The sequence below is a fragment of the Anguilla anguilla genome, chromosome 17 (genome assembly GCF_013347855.1).
Source record: "Anguilla anguilla isolate fAngAng1 chromosome 17, fAngAng1.pri, whole genome shotgun sequence".
Lineage (NCBI taxonomy): Eukaryota > Metazoa > Chordata > Actinopteri > Anguilliformes > Anguillidae > Anguilla > Anguilla anguilla.
In genome coordinates, this window is record NC_049217.1 from 27,980,456 (window position 1) to 28,001,694 (window position 21,239).

A 21,239-nucleotide genomic window follows, 5' to 3' on the forward strand; every position below is an offset into this window, starting at 1 on the left:
CACGCACGCAATACACACACGCACACACACACACACACAATACACACGCGCGCACACACACACACACACACAATGCACACACACACGCGCACACACACACAATACACACGCACACAATACACACACGCACACACAATACACACACACGCACACGCACACACACACAATACACACACACAGACACACACGCACACACACACAATACACACACGCGCACACACTTCAGGCACAGATGGCCCTCATTACTATTTACAGAGCTGAAATATGGACTGGCCAGAAATGTAAGATATACAAACGTAACCCGTCATATGCAAACATGAAATATATTTGATTAATTAGTGAATAAATCAATCCAGGCTGCTCAGCTTTCAGGCAGTGCCTTTACAGTTCATATTAAGCGTGTGGGCAAAATTCGGCAAATACAATGTTTGCCTTTTTGAGAGGGTGTATGTCTTCAGCTCAGTAAACAAGGACAGTTTTTGTCAGTGTCCCAAACAATGAAATATATAATAAAACAAAGGCGATAAGAGGCTTTAAAATTAAATACGTGTTGGAAAGCATTAACCCATAGCACAGGTCACGTAACACAGTCCTCAAATCTTCCAGCTTTTGAGGATTTGCAAATGCAGACACTTAAAACATTATTATTATTATTATTATTATTATTATTATTATTATGTCCAGAATTTCAGATATGTAACACTGTGAGCACAGTATTGCAAGCTCGATTATTTGCAGCTTGATTTGCAAAATGAGTAATTTAAAGGAACAAGCGCTGGTAACCTATATGCATTAATTCTGATATGGGGTACTGAGGGATGTTAAAATTAAACCAATGTCCTTTATGCAGCAAAAATACATTTTATGAATATGAGGATCTAATATATAAGCTATCATTGATTTTTAATTTTTTCATTACTTGTGGCAATGTAAAGGTTTTTTAAAATATGTTCAGTATTTAACTACATGTAATAAAAATATCAAGATATAGTACTTAATTATGTGTGAAGTTAGAACTGTTACTTTAATTGTGCAATATGTTGTCTGTTGTGTAACATATTGTCAGTTGCATAACACAGTCGAAACATATTGCAGAAATTACTGGTTATTGCTATTAGTTTGGTCTCCGTGGTAACCGAATGTGTTAACCAAAAATGGCAATATATTGGCTGGTATGATAAATACTGCATATTCGGAGAGCCTCTGTAATTAAATTAAATATGTGTATAGTCATTCAAATATTCAGTGCATTACGGTAAAATATATGGCAATATACTGCATTTTGCTGTGTCGGAGATCATCAGAATAAATTGCCTGACTTTTTGCCTGTTCCTGTTATCCACTGATGGCCTGTTTGTTTTACATGGGTCAATATGAGATATATATTCGAGTAGGTCTACCCTACAACAGTACCCAGCATGCCGTTCTGCTTGTCACATGACTCTGCTTACAAATCCTCTCTCCTTTCCCTGACTACCAAAGATTTTCACATTTTAAAACCTGTTCACATCCCGTCCTAAGCTAGCTGTTGACCGTACAGTACTTTTTTGTACTACGTCAATTGAGTGAAACATTACTTGTTTTTAGGTACTTTTTGAAATTTGAGATTAAAAAAAAATAAATCAAATGCTTGTTTCAAAAGTTAAGTTGCAGTGGATTAGGAAAGGGGAATTTGGTGCCAATACCAGTTGTTTTACATTGTTCCAATTATATTTTGGCAGGAAAATGAACATGCATTATGAAACAAAACAACCACCTTCAAATGTGTGAATTTATCTGTTCCAGGTGTGAGTGTGTGGGGTTTATGTCTGTGAATACTGCAAGAATCATCTTTTCCAGTAGGAAAGCATTCTTACCAGCTACCTGTGTAACACTGGCTATTGAAACATCTATCAAGATGCAGCAGTTGCAGTATCAATATATTTTAATAGTATTATTAATAAACATATTCATAATATTGTGGAAATGATCTGTAGGTATGCTGCACTATATTTCAACTACTATCTTAACAAAATAAATTGCTATTTAAATAATCTTCTATTTAATTCAAAAGCATTCATGTATGACGTATCTCTTGGGACACCCTGTGTTGTTTGTAAGATGTTTTACTGGCTTTGTAAACCTTTTATATGAAGACTTTTAAATATATCGCCACAATAGCTGATGATGTTCTTCCATTTTTTAACTTTAGAAAATATGCTTTACATGCTGCCCTTTACAGTTATTTATTTTCATATAAACAACAAAAAAACATGGTCAACAAACAATCCAGCTGGTAGCTAAGCAACATTTGCACAGGTGTAATGACCATAGTGTGTGAGTGGTATAAGGTAAAATAAAATCCAGTTATGCGCAGTTTCATTTTGTGACTATTCAGACTGAAGTTCAATAAGGTCTTGTATCCATTAATTGAAGCTAATTGTTGATTTATTAAGGCAAATTCTCGCCTCAAAGCTTAGTTGTTGGAAATAACAATGTATGAACAATATTTTTCAAGATTTTTAAATAAAGATTTAGCTAGTACCTGCTGAAATCTTTCTTACAGTAAACGTACTGTTAAATTCCCCCCTCAGTATTTTTTATCTTAATTTAAAAACAGATGAGAGGTGATTTGATTGATGTGGTAGCTGCGGTACTTTTCAGCAGACGATCAATGTAAATTAAACACCGTTAAATGTCAGTTAAATACTTCTGCACAGCGTTTAGGGCTCAGCTGATGAAACAACAGCCTCTGAAATAATGGTAAATTGATTTTCTGAAAATAAAATCTGATTAACTGCATCTTTTTTGAAGGGTTACAAAACATTTTAATGTGTTTTATGTAACATAGCTAGCTAGCAAACATGTCAGCGTCACGAGGCCTCATAGTTCGGCCATTTTGTAAATCATGGTAAAATCTGGTTCTAAAATACATTTAACCATATATAGATTAAACATTTATCCTACATGGATTAAATCCAACACGGATTTTACTGACTGTTGTATATGGGGTTATATCTCTCTATAAGTGAAAATTTAAAGAGTTACCATGTTATATACAGCCAATTACAACTCACAGCCAATCACAACTCAGTATTTAATACACCAAATATACCAATAATATAACATTATACCAAAACATACGAGCAATATAGGACCAGTTTCTAGCACCTCTTTGGAACTTCCTCCGATTTGCCAAACAGGATTCCAAATTCTAAAAGTAACGTGGATCCTGTGGTCATCCGTAGAGCTGCCCAGTATCAAACGCAGGTCACTGGCCCTGCAGACTTGCAAAAATATTACAAAAGATTCAGAAAAGAAGCGAGAGGAACGCCATAGTTTTTTCCGTTGTCGGCGAGGTTGCAGGAGATAAACATCCATCCCCAAGCACTGATCGTAGGGGGGTTAGTAGCCTTGTTATGTAGGCGAGCCAGCCACCACCAGGTGCATGAGAAAACTATTGCTGTTGTTCACATTTTTTCACATTTACGTGGGCCGTGAGCCCAGTCTGATGCGACAGGTCACGTGACCGGGCCACAGAATTCAATATGGCCACCACAGTTCTGCCAATAGCTCCTTCAGAAGCTAAATATAGTTGGTTGATCGCAGGCAACGGCCCATGAGAACGTTTGTATATAAATGATGGGGGATTGCATTACTGCGCACTGTCAGGGTTATCAGATGCAGTTTCAGAGCAGCGAGCCGTGATGGCCACAGAACCGCCTTCCTTACCCATAATACATCACTCACACTTCAGAGAAGAACATCATCTTAGGACTGTAATATTTATACTCACAGAACTGTGCATTATCTTATGGTTTAGACGCTCCCAGAACTGTGCATCGTCTTATTAATGTTATAAATGTACTCACAGAACTGTGCATTATCTTATGATTTAAATACTCCCAGAACTGTGCATTATATTATGATTTAAATACTCCCAGAACTGTGCATCATCTTATTGATGTTATACATGCACTCACAGAACTGTGCATTATGTTATGATTTAAATACTCTTAAGAACTGTGCATTATATTATGATTTAAATACTCCCAGAACTGTGCATCATCTTATTGATGTTATAAATGTACTCACAGAACTGTGCATTATGTTATGATTTAAATACTCCCAGAACTGTGCATCATCTTATTGATGTTATACATGCACTCACAGAACTGTGCATTATGTTATGATTTAAATACTCTTAAGAACTGTGCATTATATTATGATTTAAATACTCCCAGAACTGTGCATCATCTTATTGATGTTATAAATGTACTCACAGAACTGTGCATCATCTTATTAATGTTATAAATATACTCATAGAACTGTGCATGACCTAATCATTGTCATATTATTTATACTCACTGTGCTGTACATTACCTTATCACTGGCACATCATTTGCACCCAGAGAACTGTGCAATACCTTATCATTGTTATATCATTTATATTCACTGAGCTGTGCCTTGCCTTATCTTTGTTACATAATTTGTACTAACGGAGCTGTGCATTGTCATATCATTGTTACATTATTCATACTCGCACAAGTGTGCATTACCTTATAACTCTTACATCATTTATACTCACGGATATGCGCATTACCTTATAATTGCTGCAATATTTATACTCACAGAACTGTGCACTACCTTATCACTGTCGCACTATTTATACACCCAGAACCCTGAAACTGTGAACGAGGTGCTACCAGGTCCTCTCCGCTAGTCTAAAATGGCGCCTCTTCTCTTGCTGCTGTATTAGAGACTAAGCCATATTTTTTTGGTTGGTGTCTGGCGTTATCCAAGAACACCCTCGCCGTTCCATTGCAGGTTTCATATTTCTGTTGCATATACGCTCTATAACCCCACCCCCCCCCCCCCCTACTGCTGCTGAGCCCTACTTCAGATTGGGTTAAACCATCGATTCCTTCTCAGCAGACAGGGGGCCTGTCACACAAATAAAACTGAAACGCTTCGCTTAAGATATTCACAACAACATTGTCAACAGTTTTCTTTTTTGTGTCTCGGGATCACTGAGACGCTTCAGACTTTTAAAAAAAAATTACAATATTTATATATCCAGTGAGTCTTAATTAGTGCGAAGTCATTTTAATGACCTTTTTTTTCGAGGCATATTCATGATTTCATATTAGCTCAGACAGACAAGACATATCAGTGTTGGACAGTTGGATTTTTTTTTCTTCTTCTTTTTTTTTTCTCCCACAAAGAAAATGTGCGCATCGAAAGGTTAAATGAGGTCCTCCACCCGCAGTAAGTGGTGCGCTGACCGTCGCTCTTGCGCACATAATGCGCCCGCGCGCGCGTGTAGCGTAAAGCGAGGAGCTCGCAGGGTTAAGGCTGACGGAGCTGAAAATGCGGTGGGAACCGGAGTCAGAACGCCGATGAGGTCGCATTAACGGCGGGCCCGTTCAGAAGCCGCTTAGAAGCCGCTTAGAAGCCGCTCAGAAGTCGCTAGGAGCGGAGGAGGGGCTAGTCTCCTGCCACGTCCACGTGGATTGGTTCGCGGGGCTTGGTGAACGTGAGCATTCGATCGGTTTCCGATTCTGACTGTGGGGGCAGTTTCAGTGACCCTGGAACCAATCAGGTCAAAGGGGAGGGTTTAGATGCAGACTCGTGTCATATCACGACGTACACAGCATCACTGCTAAACCAATCAGGGGACAGGGGACGATTTCAATTCGGCGCCAAAGGAAATGTATTTTAAGCGTTAAAAAGAAACAGCGCCCACTGATATTCCATGTTGCCATGTGTATGTAGGTTTGTTTTTAGCAAGAATGTGCTTACCGCTCCAGAGGGGTTGTGTATCCTGCAGGATTATGAAAGCACATTTCACATAATTTTACCCGTTTTTTTTTTGTTTTTTTTGGAACATTTACTGTAGATGTAGTCATTTATTTTGTGCGTTTATAATTCCTGTAACCCACCAACTGCATGACAACATTCGCTGCCAGCAAATGGAAGACTTTTGGGGAAACGCAGCGCGGCCAACAGATAAACGATTGTCGGGCAGTTGTGACTCACCAATAAGATCTACAGTATAAAAAGCCGCCAAGCCGATGCCGTCCTCCCGCACGGTGCGGAAGCTTGCTGTTACAGTGTAAGGCGTGTATCGATTGTCCTCACTGTTCACAAGCTCCCATTTTTCTGTGGCGTAATGATTTTCGTCGTTGTAAGTTCTCAACGCGCGGTCATTAATTTCTCGAGTCATGGGTATCTGGTGTGCCGATGATGAATTCTGTATTCCAGGTTTGTGCTGGTCCGTCAGGATTACTGCTTTGGTTTGTTTCAAATCTATCCCGAGTATCAGCCGGCCGATATTGCATAATGTAGTGAATGTCGGGGCTATGAGGAAATGAGTCATTGTGAAAATAAAGAAAATATAGTGGGCATACAGTTAAAGATGTGGCTTGTGTGGCTAGAGGGCAATATATTTAGCAATAGATGTACATGCAAACTCCCATAGCATGTTCTCCCCGTGTCCGCGTGGGTTTCCTCTGGGTACTCCGGTTTCCTCCTGCAGTCCAAAGACAGGTTTGGCTAATTGGAGACTCTAAATTGCCCATGGGCATGAGTGTGTGAATGGTGTGTGTGCCCTACAGTGGATTAGCGACCTGTCCAGGGTGTATTCCTACCTCTCGCCCAATGCATGCTGGGATAGGCTCCAGCCCCCTTCTGACCCTGACCAGGAATAAGCGGGTTAGATAATGGATGTACATTACTATTACATGTCTAGTGCCATTTTTCCTTTTCTGTCTAAAGTTTGACCTCTAATAAATTATTCTGCATAATATCAATTTCATTGTCTATGGTGACCATATTGGGTATATATATATATATATATATATATATATATATATATATATATATATTGAGTAGATATTTATTAAATTTAAAGCGCTATATAAATACGTTCAGAACATTACAAGTCCTTTTAAGTGTGATATAAGACGACTTTGTTTGATGTGGTTTCATAACAGAAGATCTGAATCAGAATTGACTTGGCCAGATAATGGGGTTGTCATTACAGGACATTCTCCTTTACGTTTTGAATCAGAATTGCCTGTAAGATAGGGATTAACAACAGAACAATCCTTGTACGTTGTGTGCGTTGTGTGTTAGATGTACGTTCACTACTGACCGGCCCTTGTACGTGTGAATCAGACGTTTTTGTGTTAGATATGCATTCATAACTGACCGCCCTTTGCAAGCGTGAATCAGTATCTTGGTCACATGGCATGATGGCTATGCTGTAGGCCTCTGCTCTACGGCGAGCACGTACTGATGTGCCCGATTCTCCCCGAACTGTCAGCTGTGTAGCCTTCAGTTTTCCACACTGACCCTGGCGTCACCTTCAAATACTGCAGGAATCGCACTGCAACACACCAAAACAATACCGGCTGAAAAAAAAAATGCTTTGATCGCCATAATGCGTACAGTGATTCTTATTGTATTAAATTTACTGTACCTTTTTGGCATGTTTAGTTTATGAGCATGCTAGCAATCTGTAGTTTAATTCAGTGTTTATGCGGGAAACCCTCAGGTATTCGTGGGGAATACAGGAATTTTGGACTTTTGATAAGCAGTGACAGGGCCTTTTAGACTGTTTTATGATTGCCACGTACAGTACATGTAATTACAACCCCTAGGAAACAGAATCTATTGCAGTCTTTCGAAAATATGCCTTTGTATTAATTATATCTAAATGTCGTATTTGATGCTTTGCTGTAGGGTTGGACATTACACCATGATATGCGTGGTGCAGTGTGTTTTTCGATGTGTGCGGTCTGTAGCGGAAAGTGTTCTGTGAAGAAACGCACGTTCTGTTGTGTAACGTGTGTGTGGGTGTATCTGCATGTGTGTTGTATGCACCGTAGGTTTTTGCGCGCTCTGGTTGCTGTCGTGCTTCGGTGTCTAAGGTCGTGTTAATGATGTATGTGCGGAACATACTGCCGTTCGCTGCTGGTGCCTGCGTTTGTCGTACATGGCGGTGTTTGTACTGTGTGTTGACGCGTGTGGCGTGTAGCTGTGTGCTTGTTTGTATGTGTACGATCCGTGTTTTACATACGGTACATTCAGGGTCCCAGTGCTCCACAGCCGCTGTAAGTTTGCGTTGTCATGTTTGACACCTCGAATTTCCCCTACAGATTCCAGCTAAGGGGGGGAGGAGAGAGAGAGAGAGAGAGAGAGAGGACCTCTTTCTATGGAAAGCACTCTATCTATATCCCATATCTATATCCAGCACTTTCCGTTAATGAGTTTCCTGGAATCACGGTGAGGGTGGAAGAGGGGGGAGAAGATCACATGATCTGCGGCGGTTTTTTTGTCGTTGCGTTACCACGCCGCGTGTCGCAGGGAGCCACGGACCCGAGCGAACGCCGAGGGGGATCGAGCGGTCGCGAGCGTCTCTCTCTCTCTCTCTCTCTCTCTCTCCCCACGGTGCGGAAGGAGTCGGGCGAGCGCAGGAACGCTCCCCCCCCCCCCCCCCCCCCCCCACCCCCCCACCCCCCCCCCCGCGGACGCCTTCGCTCACCTCCCGCACCTGACGCCTTACGTAGCGCGCCGCGCGTCTACGGCCATCCCGCGAACTCGCCCGCCCGCCCGCCTGCCCGCCATGGGAACACACCGCCATTTAACCTGCATCGTGTTCGCTACATGTTCTCTCTCTCCGCTCTCCGCTCCTTTCCTCCCCTCCCCCCTTCCCCCTTTTTTATGTTTTCTCCCATCCCCCACTCTCTCTCTCTCTCATTCTCTTTCTCGCTGTCCCTCTCTCTGACTCTGGGCACAGGCTGTCATTCCCTCTTTTATTTTGACCCCTCTCCCTGCCCCCTCTCTCTCTCTCTCTCCCCCTCCCTCTCACTTTCTCTCCCTTCCTCTCTCTTTCTCTCTCTCTCTTCCCCCATGGGGCATTTTGCAAGTGCAGTCAGCTAAATTAATCAGATAAATATGCACGTAGGCACACATGCACACACAAACATTGCTACATGACAAAGCAACGTTCGCAAGCACATACAAACCCCAAACGCTGTCCGTTTTGCAGATCTGTTTGGAAGACCATGTATTTCCCCCTGACCCCCCCCCCCACCCCTCACCCCCCACCCCCTGCAGATCGCAGTATCCTTGTATTGCTGTAATGCTGCAGTGCTGTACGAACCTCACTGATCAAAACCCAGCTGTTTGTTACTATCCGAGCTTCAAGGGCTGTGGTACAAGCTTACGGTAATGCTTACATACATGCATATTGAATGGAAATTGCGGCCTAAAGATCCTACGTACGGAATGAGCGATGGGTTAATCGTGAGCAGTCTTCCAGTTAATCTTCTGGCACCATCAGACGCTCTGAGCATCACTACGTGTTGCTCGCTCTACATGACATGGATGCAGGGCAATGCTGCACTGCAACATGTTCATGTGTTAAATCAGCTCTTGCAGAGTACACATGATCCCTATGTGTACTCTGTTAGTGTTGAATTAACACTGGGAATTTTTACTGTGTGGGCGAAAGCTTAGAAGAAACCTTAAAGTGGCATCTAAGAGTCCTCCGTCATCATTATAAGTCTCAGAGAAAATAACTAAGGTGTGAAAGAAGGTAATATATAATGTATGATCAACATTAAGGCTCACATTAAGCCTAATAATTGGTAGGATTTCTATACCCCTTTGGTGTTCAATGGCAGGTTTGGAGCGAGCGTTAGCATCGTGGCTAATTAGGTTGCATTAGCAGGAAACAATGCAGCGTCGAACGGGCTAGGAAAATTGGAAAATGATGAGATAATGATATCTAATAAGGTAACGTCTTACGCTATTGCGACGTAATTAAATAATAATCAATTAAATGGCAATTAAAGGTAATTCGGTTGCCATTTTTTTCACCGGTTGAAATTCGGGGGGGTTCTTCCGAGATCTCCGGAGCGAAACAGGAAAGCCCAGCCCCTCCAGCAGGCCTGTGATAGGTCGACACGTGGCAAGTGCGTTTGGTGAGTCCCGAAGCAGGCGTGACAGAAATCAGCTGATTCACCCCCCCCGTCCAATGGGCTCGCTCGGCGTGGGGGAGCCGATCTCAGCCTAGCCTGCCGCACGGTGCTATATAACAACCCAGGGGTGGAGGAAGAGCCGCCAGAAACTATAAATACTTCGTTTTCTTTCTTCTTCTTCTTTTTTTCTTCTTCTTGGGCATTTCTTGTACGTTGCTGCGTAGTACCGAGAAGCCTGTTCACAATCGACGGTTTAGGTTTATTCACGATCCTGGAAGGGGCTTTACCTTTCTTTCATAATTCATGCCGCATATATTCATGCGCTCTCAGCGCTGCGGAAAATATACAGCCTGCCGCCTGCCAGGTGGGATATGTTCAAATCAGCCCAGGGTCTGTCCAGGCCCGGCTTTAGTAATATGAATGTGCTCACGGTGGGAGATTACTAGATTGCTCGCAAATACTCCCTAGTCCCTAAACGATGAGGCGATCTCCTTTTAGCCAATGAAATGTAAAACATAATTCAACTGTGTTTGACAGATTTTCCTGTTTTTTTTTTTCTCTCTCTCTCTCTCTCTCTCTTGCCGAAGCCCTAATTTCAGGACGCGTTCTCAAATCTCCCCACATCGGTGACGGGGGTTTGGGGGGGGTGGGGGGGGGGGTGGAAGTGCCGTTGCTACGGCCGTGTCCTTGCGGGGCCGGGTTTTAATGTATTTATTTTTCCCGGTTGCCGGTGGCGATGGCGGCGGCGGCGGGAACGGCACACTGAGGAGGATCTCGGATGTCGTCCGGCTTAACTTAGCTTAGCTTAGCTTAGCTGGGGGGTGGAGCGAGGCGGTGCGGGGGCGGTGTGGGTGCAGTGTGGGTGCGGGTGCGGTGTGGGTGCTGGTGTGGGTGCAGTGTGGGTGCGGGTGCAGGTGCGGGTGTGGTTGTGGGACGGTGCGGGCGCGTTGTGGGTGTGGGTGCAGTGTGGGTGCGGGTGTGGGTGTGGGTGCAGGTGCAGGTGTGGGTGCGGGTGTGGGTGCAGTGCGAGTGCGGGTGTGGTTGTGGGACGGGTGCAGCGTGGGTGCGGGTGTGGTATGGGTGCGGTGTGGGTACAGGTGCAGGGCGGTGTGGATGCGGGTGCGGTGCGGGTGCGGTGTGGGAGCGGTGCGGGTGAAGGTGTGGGTGCGGGTGTGGGTACAGGTGCAGGGCGGTGTGGGTGCGGGTGTGGGTACAGGTGCAGGGCGGTGTGGGTGCGGTGCGGACGAAGGTGTGGGAGCGGGTGTAGGTGCGGTGTGGGTACAGGTGCAGGGCGGTGTGGGTGCGGTGCGGGAGCGGGTGTGGGTGCGGGTGTGGGTACAGGTGCAGGGCGGTGTGGGTGCGATGCGGGAGCGGGTGTGGGTGCGGGTACAGGGCGGTGTGGGAGCGGTGTGGGAGCGGGTGCGGGTGTGGGTACAGGTGCAGGGCGGTGTGGGTGCGGTGCAGTGCGGGCGCGGGTACAGGTGCAGGGCGGTGTGGGTGCGGTGTGGGAGCGGGTGTGGGTACAGGTGCAGGGCGGTGTGGGTGCGGGTGTGGGTACAGGTGCAGGGCGGTGTGGGTGCGGTGCGGGTGAAGGTGTGGGTGCGGGTGTGGGTACAGGTGCAGGGCGGTGTGGGTGCGGTGTGGGAGCGGGTGTGGGTGCGGGTGTGGTTGCGGTGCGGGCGAAGGTGTGGGTGCAGTGCGGGCGCGGGTGTGCGGGTGTGCGCAAGGTGACCTGGCTCGGCGCAGGTCCATTAGAAAGGGGCGCTAACGAATCGCTACGCGGTCCAGGAAAAGCACCAAAGCGTCCGCGGCCCCCACGGCACCTTCTGCATTTACGGAAAACAGCGATGCAAATGGCCTGAATGTAAAATGGACCCCGTTAGCCTGTAACTGCACAGCGGGGATTTTACCTTGCCCGTCTCCCCGCATCGCTCTCGCTCTCTCTCTCTCTCTCTCTCTCTCTCTCTCTCTGCCTGCAACAGAACCTAACAGCCAGCCAGCTAGCCTCTCAGCTTTGTTTACCCTTGGCTGTTCTCCTCTTGTGGATTTTCCCTGCTCTCCCTCCCTCTTGACGGTGGCGGTCAGAGCCCCGAAACAATGTCACCGCAGCCTCTGACAATGTCACGTCTGCCCGTGGCATTTTGGCATCCAAGAAAGGCGGTCATTTCAGCCTCCGAAGGTGGGATTTCAGTCTGCATCGGCGCACGTTTTAGTCTGCAGTGGGGCGCCGTTTCAGTCTGCGAAAGTTGCCGTTTCATCGCTGCCTCCCAGCCAGCTCTGTGACTCAGCTGCGTGCTCGCAGGAGCAAGCCCCCCCCCCCCCCCCGGCTTAGCATTTCAGTCTCTCACTTTCGGGGCCTCGGAATCCCGACTCCCCAGAATTCCGTCGCTGTCAGTCGTGTTGGAAATGCCCGTCTCACGTGCTTCAGACGGGCGGAAGAGCAGAACAGGGGGGGGGGGAAAAAAGGAGAAACCGTTTTGCCGACGTGGGAAAGCGTTCGCTGAAATTGTCCGTCTGATCGGGTGTACGAGGGCCGAAATGGATGCGAATGCACTTCACTATGGAGCTCGGTGTCCTACCTGCCAGTTCGCTTTAACACTCAACACTCTGCGGTGTAGTTTTTATTTGCGGAAGCTTCTGTACACCCCAAGCTTTATTCAAATTCTGTGAATAGATATTGTTAATATGTAAAGATGACCCATTCAGGAGCTGCCTACCTTTCCTTATAGGTGAGCAGGTGTGGTAGGCCTGGGGGGTATGGTGGTGCAGGGTCATAGCACTGTCCCCTCACGGCAAGACGGTCCCAGGTTCGAATCCGGGCCGGTTTCCTCCCGCAATCCACAGGTTAGGACTCACAGGGCGTTGCTGCAAAAGACCATGGGTTAGTAAAAAAAAAAAAGGTTACTAAAACAAAATAATGTGTTGTGTGAAGAGAATCGATGTGCGAGGCAGCTCTAGTTACCGAACAGCGTTTATACACCTCGTCAATGCATGACTCAAGTAAGCACTGCTTTTCTGGACGACCCTGTGTTTCTTTGTTCGCGGTTATGATGTCATAAATGCATAGAATGCTTAGAATGAATGATTCTGAGTGATCTGGATGGAGCGCGGGCAGTGAGGTTGTGTGTGTTAACTATACACGAAACTACATGAAACTGCACACACTTTCCTGAGCAGGACCTATTTCCGATTCCACGACGGTGCGGTATTAGCTGGAGGTAGTTTGAGAACCTATTAATAAATCCCCTGTAAAAAAGAAAAAAAGAAAATGTGGCAACAGACATGCGTGTGCTTCACACATTAAGCTAAAAGGAGGAAGGAGGAGCTCGAGGATGAATTCCGTGCCCGATTACGGCTGGCCACGGTTAAGGCAGAGATGGGCGCTTCTCTTGAAGGACGTGACGGCGCAATTGATACCTTTTTTTAAATGCTCCGTGTCCTTATTTGTGTTAAGGAGCCACCAGATGAGCTGCAAATGGCCAAACTTGATTATCCTAATAAGTGTCCTAGCGCTTCGTCGCTGGCTTTAGTCCGGGCTGCATTGTTAACCCGCATAGGACTGGGAGTGCCCAGCGGAGTTATACAGCTCGCTTTGTCACATAGATTTCAGGGGGGGCGGGAGGGGGGGTTGGGGGTAGGTGTAGGTCACGGAAGGCGCCCCCCCTCCCCTCCCACAGGGCTGCCGCTACTACGTCAGCCCCTCCCCCACACTCACCCGCCTCGCCTGTTCAGGCCGGCGGTAGCGGTTGGCGGGGGACGCGGCTCTCCTGCTCAGATCAGGCGGCGCCGGGGCCCCGCCCACAGTGGGCCGTGCCGCGGCGTGCCCTGCGGCAGCGTGGGAGACGGTCACCCGGCTCTCAGACGAGCGCGTCGGGAGGGGGGCGGGGGGGGGGGGGGGGGGGGGGGGGCGACGGGGGGGCGGAGAGGGGGTGTGTGCGCTCTGCGGTCTTCGGCTGCCGCGCTCTCTCTTGCTCTCTCTCTCTCTCTCTCCCTCTCTCTCTCTCTCTCTCTCTCTCTCTCTCTCTCTCTACCCCCACCGCGCGGGCGTGGGCAGCCGAGCGAGCGATGGAGGAGAGAAAGAAACGGGGGGAGGGGAAGGGGGAGGCGTGTTCACCAGGAGGGGGAGGGGGAGGGGGAGGTGGGGGGGGGGGGGTTAGCGTGTTCACCGGTGTTATTTCTTTAATTTATTTAACCAGGGAGGCTGACTGTGAACTCAATTGCCGTTCGCAGTGAATCAAAGTGAGCGAGGAGTGCAAGGGACTGGGCAGCCAATCAGATGTGAGGGGATGATATTCCGTTCTATTCCAAAGGACTGTGTAGCCAATTAGACGTAGGCAGTGGTATTCTGTTCTATTCTAAAGGACTGTGCAGCCAATCAGCTGCAGGTTGGAGCACTTAGGTGACCAGATGTAGACAGCCAGAGGGGATTTGGACCAGGAGACTGGAGTTAACACCACTACTCTGCTTAAAAAAATTTTTTTTAAACTACTGTGGGATTTTATTATTTTTATTTTTTAAATCCTGTGTTTAATGGTGTATGTTCTCTCATCCGTTTCCTCCAACATGGATTTTAACATTCCATTTGGTTGGCGAGAGGGGGGAAAAAAATGTTTGAAAATGGACGTGTTGGGCTTTTTGCTTTATGACACAGAAAGAAGGCGGGCAGGCAGGCATTCAGTTCTGGATGAAACAAGAGCACCGTCTGTTTGTTGTTGCGTGGCGCTAGGCATGACACAAAATGCATGAGTAGCTCTCCTGACAGACGGTCAGCCAACAAACAATCAATGGGCGTATCTACTCGCACTCAGCATGGTATTCAATGGTGCATTCCAACCAATCTGGTCCTTTGCAGCCAATCTGCCTCACCAAACACAGGTTTCTGTGTAGTTTTGTCTTTTGTCTGTCCTTTTTTTCTTTTTGCCATGTGCCTGGCCACCATTGCCAGCTCCACCATTCTGCACCCCTTGAAGATTAGGTTTTTTGGAATGCTTATTTTATTTTCTCAAAATTCTAAGTCAGTGTTCTAGAACTCCATTGCTTTCAGTTGCCAGTAGTGATTGTTACATCAGCATTAGAACGTTCAGTTAAAAACATTCTAATCGCATATTTGTGACCTCAGGCAGTTTAAAAAAAAAAATATATATATACCTGTGTTAAGTGCAGCATGGGGGAAAAATGTGTGTTCAGCATGGCCTCGGTCTGTGCGTGAGGTTAGCAGCCACCTTACAGAGAGGAGTTATTTGAAGCTGGTAATTACCCAGTTACTCTAATGAACGCCTATCATTGCGGTCAGCGGACACATGAGAGCCCAACACCATAGAATAGTCACTCAGCAGAACACATACTGGGGCACAATACCATAGAATGGTTGCTGAGCCGAACACATGCTACTGCACAGTATCATAGAATAGCCACTGGTGCATGTCCACATCAGGGGGATACACAAGGGTATTTTTAAATGTGGAAATATGAAATATGAGAGCAGATCACCCATTTAATAATTCTGACCAGAATCAGAGCCGAAAAACCTCTGGCATGGCAAATGTGTACAGCTGAGAAAATGACTTTTGTTTATGTGAGCAGCAAAATGAAAAGGAAATTTTTTTTTAAAAAGAGTAAAACTACAATCACATCTTGTGTTACATTACAGGAGGCCAACAGTGAAGTAGGTATCTTTGCCAAAAAAAATGACATGATTGATGACAATATATCATGCTACATTTGTTGCTGAATGATTCATGTTATCCAGAGTACATTGTAAAGCACATTTAAGCCCTAAATATGACAAAATATATTAAATAATTATAGTTTCCACCAGAGCTTTTTAAAACTATGGGTCGGGGCCCAAAATGGTCATGGGAGTGTATGTGTTGGGCCTGGGTATGAGTCTGTGTTCAACTAGGCTAAGCCAGTATGTGTATTGGAGGGGTTAAAAAGCATTTTCATTTTGGCTAATATTAAAAAGTTTTAAGAACCAGTGGTTTAAACGGACAAATCCCATCTTTTAAATTAGCTTGTAGACTCACTGAGGTCACTGAGGTCACTCAGGGTGAACACCCCCCAGGGGCAATGTGCTGCATGTGTTTATCTCTTGGAGTAGTTTCATAGTCAAACTATCAAACTATTTGAGTATGATTGTACTGCAAAATATGGCAGTTTAAAAAAAAAACATTTTTTAAAGATCTTGACTTTTAAAAAAAATATTTTTTTTTGCTTGTATTTCAAGCAGGGTTTGTCGAGCATTTATTAGCATCAATCCTTCAGTGTGCATTGAGTTGTGAATATTGGACAGAACCTGGAATGGTGAATGTTGCCAAGGAAGGGATTATTTGTGCTATAAGCATAGATTTTTTTAAAAAAGTATTATTATTTGATTGGTTTGTAAACCTTTCGGAGTTTATCTTTATCTCGATTAAAGGTAATCAGAATCAAGGAACACCATAGAAAGCTTACTCCGCTAATATCTCATTCTGCCGTTACCACATCTTACACCTGTCAATCATGCAAAGTGCCCTAGCTCATTTAGCATTTAGCATGAGGACAGGGTGAGGTGCGGCAATGGCAGAATGAGATATTAGCATAAAGAGGGTCTAGGAGTGGTATGAGCGTGAGTGGTATGGCCTGCCTCTTGCCCCAGTGCATGCTGGGATAGGCTCCAGCACCCCCCCCCGGGACCCTGCCCCGGATAAGCAGGTATAGATAATGGATGGATGGATGGATGGATGGGCGTGGTATGAGCATGATATGGACCAGGTATGGACATGGTACGGACGTGTTGGAGATGTGTCAGTCATCTCAGTGGGATGCCTGGGATTAGAGAAGAGAGCAGATGGGTCTGTTTTGGGAGCACGCAGGGAGAGGCCATATGAGCGCTGTTTTCTGCTGTCCCTGAAGGACACTGACGGCGTCGCCTCACCTCCAAACGGGCAGGAGAGCACAGAACCGTGGGACGAAAACGCTTCGTCTTTTTTATTTTTATTTGACTAAAAAAAAAGAAATAAATAAAAATAAAATCGACCGAACATGCAGTCGAGGCTGTGCTCCAATGTAAACAAAAGCCAACGCTGCTGATGCGTTTCCAGCCTTTGAGCGCAGCAGGGGGAAAGGGTCTCGCACCGGCTGAACCGCGGTCAGAACTACCGTTTCACCGAGTTTGGAGAGCAAAGGTCCCTCTATCCCCCAGCCAGGCGATCTAATCGCGGACTTATCGGAGCTCCAGGAGGTGACGTCACCTTCTGCAGCAGACGCTCGCGTGCCCACTGACGTCAGTGGACTCGCGATCGCATAGGCGCCTAATAACCCCGCCCCCCTCTCCCCCCACCCCTTCACCCGCCCCTGTCAACAAGCAGGCAATAAATTCTTGGTAAAGAGAAAGGGGGGTCGACGTTCAAAAGAAAGAAGGAAAGAAAGAAAGAAAAAAAAAAACAGCTGCCCGTGCTTTTAGTTTACCTAGCTGCGTCCCACCGGTCGCGGAAGTGCGCTGTAATGATTATGGAACGAGGCTAGCAACTTAAAGGTTCTGGGCTCAATTCCCTGCTGGGGTGTTGTTCTAGTAGCACTGAGTAAGGTACTTAACCTTAATTGCTTGTCCAGCAATATATATGGGTAGTGTGCATACATGTGATTGTCTAAGTAGCTCGGGATCAGGAGCAAATTGTTACCCCAGTCCTTTCCCATATTTTCACAAATGCTGTGCACCGATTGGCCACTTTTAACTGTGTAAGTTTTGTGATTGGTTGACACTGACATTGAGGTCAACAGCCCCGGGCGTTGAAAACTTGGCTGAGGGCAGTTCCACGGCACTAGCTAACCGCATATCTTTTTTTATTTTTAATTATCTTTTATAAAATTGACAAGCTGGGCTGTACATATCTACTTCTCACCATAATTTGGAATGTCCAATCACCTTCAACCACATCCGTCATTCATGCACAAACTCCACTGCTAATTCAGCAGAGGGTAGTTGTCCTCCAAAACGCACATTGTCACCAGCTGCTTTCTTTCACATCGCAGACTCACTTAAGCTCACATAGATTGGAGTTGGAGGAAGACCAAGTGTTGTAACAACGGTCACAAGTTATAAAATGCTGCCACGACTGTTTATGACCAGTGTTATGTCAGCACTATGTAGGTTTTTTATGACAAGTATTTTTTTATGACAGAGTGTTATCTGTATTTCTGCTATTTAGATTGGGGCCTCCTGGTCACCCAGAGAGAAACAAGCATACTCTCAGTACTCCCGCTGACAAACCGTAAAAAAAAAACAGTTTTAGCACACCCACCCAGCGAAGGTGCCTGTGGTATTAACCCTCTCCATGTCTCTCTCCCACAGGCTAAGGACAGCGATGACGATGAAGAGGTTGTCCACGTTGACAGGGACCATTTTATGGATGAGTTCTTTGAACAGGTGAGGGCAGCCTTTATCCAGCGTAAAAAAAATAGCGAGTTAAAACGACCGCAATTACTAATTTATGCCGCAAATGTTTTTTTTTTTTAAATCATTGATTTAAGGTTCATTTTTAAACATATTTCCTGGTGGCTGTTTTACTTTCCTACCCATTTGGAGCACCCACCCTCAGCTATAGGCCTATCCTGTTACCACTTCACCCCCCCCCCCCCCCCCCCCCCCCCCCACAAATCAGAAACCCTGTCGACTGAAAACCCCGCCCCCTTTTGTGTGTGCTGTGGCCAATCGTAAAGCGCCACGTGGGCCTACTGGCCAGTCTGCAGTGGCCCTGGAGGGATTCGGTTCCAGACTGTGGAGCACCATCAGCACATCAAGGACTAATGCTCCACCCTGGGGACTATTGACATTTGTTCTTCATCTGTTCTGAAATTGGGGGAGGGGAGGGAGCCTGTAAGAAAGGCTAGATGCTCTCTGACACAAGTTACGACGTTTAGTACAAATGTCATTCGGTTCTCAAAACCCAATTCGATATATACAGTATATGCAGAAGTGCTTTAGTAGCGATGAGCATGTGACATCACAATTAGTTTGATTCCAGGAAATAACTCCCACTTATTTCAGCTCTCATTGACGAGCTCGGTCAATCAGTCAGTCAATCATTCGTATTGATCTCCAGCTCACTTAAGAGCAGAATGAGGTAATAGCTGGACAGTGTAACACAAGGACAAGCTGCGATGATGGAGGTCAATAATGAACTGTGATGCTTCCCTGGATTTTCCTTTATTAAGTTTATGGGCAAAGTGCACTGCAGTTCATAGACTTAAATATTGCAATATCTGGGAAGAAGCTTGAAGGGTAGTACAATATGTAATCCGCATGCAAATAGAGCAACAACTCAGTGGGCCAATCTGTAAGGCAGTGGATTCCACATCTTGAGACATTTATGCGTTTTAAAACTGTTTTTGAAATTCTGCTGTTGCAGGTCTTATAATTCAAAGATATAAATTGTGACAACAGAGAAATTTGCAGGCAAATGTTTATTTTCCTGTGTTTAAATTTTTTATTAAATATTTAAACCAAATTAAATCTGTGATTGTGCTGTGTGACCTACTTCCTCGAATGCATTTCCCTCTCCTGTAACCCTGCAAAGATTTATTATTGTACAGCCATTTTTTTTCAAGAATGTTAGAAAGAGTTTGGTACGACAGGAAGTGATGTCACTAGCAGATACAAAAGGATCTTATAAAGCCAGAATCTCAGACTCAAGTCCTGGAGGGCCTCTGTGTCCGCTGGTTTTTCATGTGTTCCTGCACTTGAGTGCTTGATTTAGGTCATTGATCATCTAAAGAGTCTGCACACCTCGTTTCCAAAGCCTAGACTGGCTGCCGATTAAAATGAGCAGAGATTGAGGCCCTCTAGGTCTGTGGTTTGAAGACCCCTGTCATACTGCATATTTATAGTTACGTGCTACATTATGATGTTTTATGACAAAAAAACTAGATAAATGAAATGGTACGGGACATTTAAAAAACAGCTGAGTAAGGACAAGCGGTGTCTCTCGTGCTGGCGATCGAGGAGCTCACGGGCTCTCAGCCTGTTGTCGTTTATTTTTGCTCGATCACCAGGCAATTAATTAGCCGAATGCAAATGAATTTGTCAGTGTGACATTCAGTCGGTGGAATAATTAAGTCCAATTAATAGGTCCGCGTAGCTCGCGAAGCGTAACCTTAAATGTCCCCCTTTGAGCAGTAGAGTGACAGGGGTATGAACCTCAGGGTGACTCACCCTCGAGCTGAGTCAGCCCCAGCGTGAGTCAGCCCCAGTGGGGCACTCTTGCTGCTGGCCGAGGCCCCGCCTCCAGATCATGATCATTGGTCCAGAGAAGTCGTAAGAGGTCGTGAAAAAAAGGGTGAGTTCCGTCAAACGATTTAAACCCATTCACCTACAATTTCACTTGTTCTTGGCAGCCATTTTGATTTGTAAATTTTCTTTTTTGTATTGCCTATGTTACCCTACGTTACCATGAAAGACATTATGCAAAATTGTTTAGTGTCAATAAGACAGTAGGCTCCTCAGTAAAAGTTTGGAGGCCCAGTAAAAAAAAAAAAAATCTGTCTATATATCGTACAAAAATGTAATTTTAAAAATTATATACAAATAGTATGTTTTGTGTTAATAAAGTTATCAAGAACCTCAATGGACAGTGTTCTACAATGGTAAAATAGTGTTTGGAAAGTCAAAAACTAAGCTTCCGTCAATTACAAAGTGTTATTAAGAACCTTTCTTTAAGTTTTAGAAAAGTCTCTTTGGTGTCAGGCTTTATTTTGTTTAAAAATACTAAAGATTTGCCCTGTCAGAAAATGATTCATGATTAAAATGGTGTACCATGGTCTGCATAGTCACAGGTGATAAATTGTCATTCAATCGCTAACTTGGATTTTAAAGGACCACATTACCCAGCATGCAGCTTTGTCCGGAGCAGTAGAGAGATTTTGCCTGTGCAATATACTACAGAGTGTTTTGGCAGGGGTTTAGCTACCACTGAGTACCCCACTGATTTTGACAACTTTTTCTAGAAGCCGCTCAGCTTTGACCTTGGCACTGTTGCGTTGAAAACACACAACCCCCCAACAATCATTTGTTAAAGCACGTCTGGCAAATTGCAGCCAGCAAGTAGAGATTGTTTCAGGGTACAGGACAAGACAGCGGGAAGATTAACTACTACGGGATCATTTTCTTATCAATCAAGACAAGAACATCATTTTTGCCATCAGACATAAATCACTAGCGAAACATGACTATGGAACCCAGATATATAAAACTATATAAGAGTAATCTGCTCTGAATCTGCTCTGAGATTAGCT

At 45.4% G+C, this 21,239-nt stretch overlaps 1 protein-coding gene across 1 annotated transcript in view; it reads left to right on the plus strand.

Moving 5' to 3' along the window:
* Positions 1-21,239, plus strand: part of stx1b (syntaxin 1B) — a 63,782-nt gene that overhangs the window by 19,285 nt on the left and 23,258 nt on the right. Inside the window, exon 2 of the mRNA XM_035398008.1 lies at positions 18,301-18,375. Within this exon, the coding sequence (XP_035253899.1) occupies positions 18,301-18,375 (75 nt within the window). The remainder of the gene's footprint in view (positions 1-18,300; positions 18,376-21,239) is intronic.